Source organism: Hordeum vulgare, chromosome 3H, assembly GCF_904849725.1.
Source record: "Hordeum vulgare subsp. vulgare chromosome 3H, MorexV3_pseudomolecules_assembly, whole genome shotgun sequence".
NCBI lineage: Eukaryota > Viridiplantae > Streptophyta > Magnoliopsida > Poales > Poaceae > Hordeum > Hordeum vulgare.
The window spans coordinates 5,332,115-5,337,025 of NC_058520.1; the positions used below are offsets into that span (position 1 = coordinate 5,332,115).

Below are 4,911 nucleotides of genomic sequence, written 5' to 3' on the forward strand. Positions count from 1 at the left end.
ATGGTGGTGGGCATGGCATGGGCGACATTGAGCATGGTTGGCATCCCTATGTTTATTTCATTTGTGTCCTAAACTTTGTTGTTCAGCTTCATGAACAATTTATGTTGTGGATTTGATGAACCATGTAATAATTTGCTGAACTATGAAATAATTTGTAGTTTGTTCGAATTCATCTGAGGTACATTTCTTATTATTAGTATGCAAATTCTATACGCAAAATGTGGTTTGGCTGCCCTATTATAGGGCAGTTGTTGAAGATGACCGCTTCTGGTGCCAAAAAAAACACCTTATGCCCAATTTTTTTTTACTCCACCAACTTTTGGTGCCTTATTATTGGGCCATAGTTGGAGATGCCCATAGATAATACTCTATCCGTCCGATAATACAACTTCTATACTAAATCAGCGACATTTATTTTAAAATGAAAAAAAATATAATAGATAAAAAAAAAGTGGCAGGTTTCCTCCCAACTATCGATCCATATACACACACAACTCGAAGACAAAGGCTATACACAGTAGGCACCGAAAGTATGACCGAGTGTTTTTGCAGTTCACATCGTCAACTAGTACGAGTCTTCTTCTTGGTTGCACACCCAAAACAGCAGTAGTAGTTACTAAATGGCACGTACGTACTAGGGTACAAACACCCACGTGCATCAGCTAGCACACACACCTCCAATGGATGCATGTATGTCCACTCCTGCAGCTGCTTTCACGCCAGCACGGTGGCGCTCACTCGCTGATCTTTGCCAGCCGCGCCGCCGTCTAGCAGGTGCCTCGCCATCTCCGGGTCCTGCTGGCTCCTCGTCTTCTTCTCCTCGCTCTTCCCCCACAGCACGAAGTATAGCCCGATTACGATCAGCACCGCCCCGATGATCCTGCATGCATGCGCCCAACCAGCCATGGATCGATCGTGTCAGTCAGTCAGACAAGTGCGATGTAATGGTGGTGTCTGCATGCAGCTAGACGTACGTACCCTCCGGTGTAGAGCTGGTCGCCGAGGATGACGGCGGCCATGACGGCGACGGCGACGGTCTGGACGGGCTGGAAGACGGCGGTGAAGAGAGGGCCGCCGCGGTCGATGCACCAGATCTGGAGCGCGAAGGCAACGCCGGAGGCAACCAGCCCGGCGTAGAGGATGGTGAAGAGCTCCCCGCCGGACCGGACCTTCCACCGGCTGAGGTCCACCTCGGTGAAGGCGGCGATGACGAGGAACTGGAGCAGCCCGAAGACGCAGGTGAGCGAGATGACCGACAGCCTCGCCGGGTACCGCTTGAGGACGGGCACCTGGAGCACCATCCATCCCGACCAGGAGAGGCAGTGGCCGAGGATGAAGACGCAGCCCAGGGTCCAGTTGAAGATGGGGCTGCCGGAGGTCCAGGAGAGGACGGCCTGCACGTGCAGGTTGTGGCTGAAGAGCGGCAGGCCCTTGTAGAGCGTGATCACCGTGGCGCCGCCGACGCTCACCACCGTGCCCACCACCTTGGCCACCCCGTGCCGCCGGCCCAGGTCCACCTGCTCCAGCCGGAGCACCGCGGCCAGCACGAAGGTGATGGCCGGCACCATGTTCTGGATCGCGGACGCGTAGGTCGGCGACAGGTGGTACAGCCCCAGCAGGTAGAACCCCTGGTTCGCCGTGATCCCGATGAGCGCCAGCACGAAGAACTCCGCCAGCAGCGACAAGGTCAGCGGCGGCCTGTCCTTCCTGAAGTACAACAAGATAGAAAAAACACAGACACCAGGATTCAGAAAACCGTCGACCACCATTGCTGATTTGCTGGATTGGTGGAAGAAGAAGCAGGGAAGAAGAACGGTGGAGGCGGGAGCGCACTTCTCGAGGAAGTAGGCGAAGGGGGCGAGGAGGGCGAGGGAGATGACGTTGCGGTAGACGATGAAGACGAGCTTGCTGATGCCCATGTTGAGCGCCGCCCGGCTGACGATGTGGAAGCCGGCGAGCAGGAACTGCAGCGCCAGCACCCCCATGAACAGCTTCACCTTCTCCCGGTGCGCCGCCGCCGCGCCCGCACCAACACCTGCCTGCTGCTGATCCCTCCCCATCTCCACAACTCTTCTTACTGATCTTCTACAGAGAAACAAACAATGGACAGCGCTCACTGCTTGTGGTTCAGCTGGGAGGAGGAGGAGGAGATGCAGGGTGCAGGGGTATATATAGCGGTCGTCGCCATTGTTGCATCCTCTGGGTGGCCTCTCCTACCTATCTCGGCGTGGTTGTCCTGTCCTGGAGCAGTAGACATACATACATACATACATACATACATGGTCCTGGTAACAAGTAGACACAGGACGACTGCTAGCTAAAGAGACCTGGCAAGTGCATGAATGCTCTCTCTTTCCAGCAGCAACTGAATTTGATCCATGGCCTAATGCCTCACATAATTGGCGTTGCATCGCGTCCAAGCCCATGATGCAATCGCTTTAACCCATTCATTACCCGTCACGTGCACGCCGGATTACCAGCAGCAACAGATCAACTGAAATTGATGTCGCTGGCCGCCTGCCTAACCGCAGCAGCCCATGATGAGGCGCCTTAATTTGATTTTCAGCGGCAGCACGATGTTAAGTGAGTGCCATGTTCTATCTATCACCTAGCATCCACACAGACATGCACATATACTATTTGCCTTTTATTCCTTGGCCAGACACCCCGATGTTCTGATTCTCGAGCTAGGACGTTTTAACAGAAATGTGATGTGATCATGTGATCTACACAGGACAGGAGGCCATAAATCAATACCAACAGTTAAATGGTACACCTGTCCATGTAGGCAGTCAGGGCACATAGTTATTGCAGCAGGCCATAAATGTAGTAACATGATCCAGTCTACATTCTGAATCAGAACATCCTAGCTAGCTAATCCGGTCTACATCCTGAATCAAAATCTACACAGACGTATACATACATACATACATACATACATACCACTACTGTTTGCTAATTAGTAGTAACATGATGTGTACATACATTCCAATTATAAGTCACGGTCATATGTACAGATGTCCATTCTAATCCAGTCCAGTTAATTAGTACGTACTAGTACTACACATGTTCATCACTCAGCATCCACACTGACATAAGTACATGCCTACTGTTTGGCTTTTATTCCTTCACCAGATACTCCATTTTGATTCTCTGGGACCATTTTCAACTGAGATGTGCTGTGTCCTACAGGAGATTATAAAACACCAACAGCTAATTAGTACTGAGATCAGCTGCAGCTAGCGCCACAGGTTCAGATTCAGACCACCCTGGTTAATTAACCGGCTCAGTTTTATATATTCTGATTGTTCATCATGCATGCTCATGCCACATTCCCTTCAGTCGATCCCTCTTCTTCTCGCTGTCGGTGTGCGATCGGTCGACCATGAGCGCGGTTTTGACTCCATCTTCTTGGTGGGTATGGAGGGGTTTTGGATGCATGCCGTTGCCACTTGATGAAATGGCTTGGTTGATGGGCAGTGGGTTCGTGACAGGTCAGGATGCTGGGTTTTCAAGCCTGCAATCAATGAACAGGAGGGCTCCTCCTGCACCCCTGTTCTATCCCTGTCCACTTCAACACGATGCTTCTTGCATCCTTCTCGGAGTGATCTATTTTAGTTTATCCTCCTGATCGTCTTGCGATCCATCCATGATTCTCTTGAGATGATGATAGAGGTGTGTGATCATGATGATCCATGAGCAGTCTGATCCTGGTGACATGGACGGCAAGATCGAGATAGTCATGATTCATGTGTGTGTTGTGTGGTATGAGGTTTTCAGCTTGGGATCCACTTGAGGCGGTGTGGTCATGGTGATTCATGAGTGGTCTGATGAATGAGTGAGATTGACAGCACAGAGGGAAGGAGGTGTTGGCATGGTATGGTATGGTATGGTATGGGTTTCTTCCCCTTGCATGTGTTGGTGTTCCTCCATGGAAGACCAAGAAAGAATCACCAGACAGACAGGTCAACGGGTTCAGGTTAATTATTATCATGATGCGCATGCATGAGGTGTGTCTAGCTGTGTGTTTGTGTGTGGCATGTAGCAATGTTACATGTTGCTGCTGATATATTGGGTACCTTTTTTGAACTTAAAAAAAAGGAAAAACTAATAACTCTAACGTCAGATTTTCAGACATGTCAAATCTGATGCCTTGCATGGCGATTTATATTGACGCGATGACATCAAATTTAATTTACAAGCACGGAAATTCTTCAACAGAAAATTTAACTAAAACGGTTTCTTCGTACTCGCGAAATTAAACTCGCCATCTTCAGAGAACATAATTTGCCACGAAAAATGTTTGGTTAATTTGTAATGGTCAAAAATGTGACATCAGAGTTGTAGTGGAGTCCAAAAAAAAAAAAACGATCACACCCACCATATGTCCATGCATAGATTGCTTAAGACCAATGCTAACAAAAATGCTGAGATGAGCTGGAATTCTGGGCCTACAAAATTACAATCTTGTAAGATTTAATGTTAGTTTTGTTGTGCAAGTGGTGGAGATTGGGGACAGGCAGGGGGGATGGCATGTGATAAGGTGTATATACATATCATTAGGAGAAGTTGTAAAAGATTCTTATAGGAATCTGTCATGCATGTGAGCAGAAGCAGCTTCTACTTAATCTGCTTTGCTGGGCAGATCCGATCAAAATCGAAGCCGTTATATCTGTTGGACGGAGCTGCTACTCTACGGTAGTTGCATATGGGAGACAAACTGATTTCTGATTTCTGATTTCTGGGATGATGCATGCATGCTTGGTGTGGTTGATGGTCAACTGCCCTGCGACATGAGTATCCAAGCATGTTTGATGTCAATAATGATGTGGGATTAATTCTGCGCATAAATAATACGATCTAGGATGCGATGTTGAGCAAGTTGCTGATGATGACAGAGAGATGGCTGTG

General features: G+C 48.9%; 1 protein-coding gene across 1 annotated transcript; it reads right to left on the minus strand.

The window, feature by feature from the left end:
• Nucleotides 1-463: 463 nt before the first annotated feature.
• LOC123439165 (WAT1-related protein At3g18200-like) lies at nucleotides 464-2,418 on the minus strand. Its single transcript, XM_045115908.1, has 3 exons — nucleotides 1,834-2,418; nucleotides 979-1,707; nucleotides 464-880 (listed from the first exon to the last, which is right to left on the minus strand). Exons 1-3 carry the CDS (start codon nucleotides 2,058-2,060, stop codon nucleotides 715-717), a joined length of 1,122 nt encoding a protein of 373 aa, XP_044971843.1. The 5' UTR covers nucleotides 2,061-2,418; the 3' UTR covers nucleotides 464-714.
• Nucleotides 2,419-4,911: the final 2,493 nt, after the last annotated feature.

What these genes read in the sequence shown, in the direction of transcription:
- LOC123439165 (XM_045115908.1), bottom strand. Translation starts at nt 2,060, where the DNA reads ATGGGGAGGGATCAGCAGCAGGCAGGTGTTGGTGCGGGCGCGGCGGCG. An exon ending in TTCGCCTACTTCCTCGAGAA is followed by an intron (nt 1,708 to 1,833) that starts GTGCGCTCCCGC and finishes GTTGTACTTCAG; the next exon opens with GAAGGACAGGCCGCCGCTGA. An exon ending in GACCAGCTCTACACCGGAGG is followed by an intron (nt 881 to 978) that starts GTACGTACGTCT and finishes GCATGCATGCAG; the next exon opens with GATCATCGGGGCGGTGCTGA.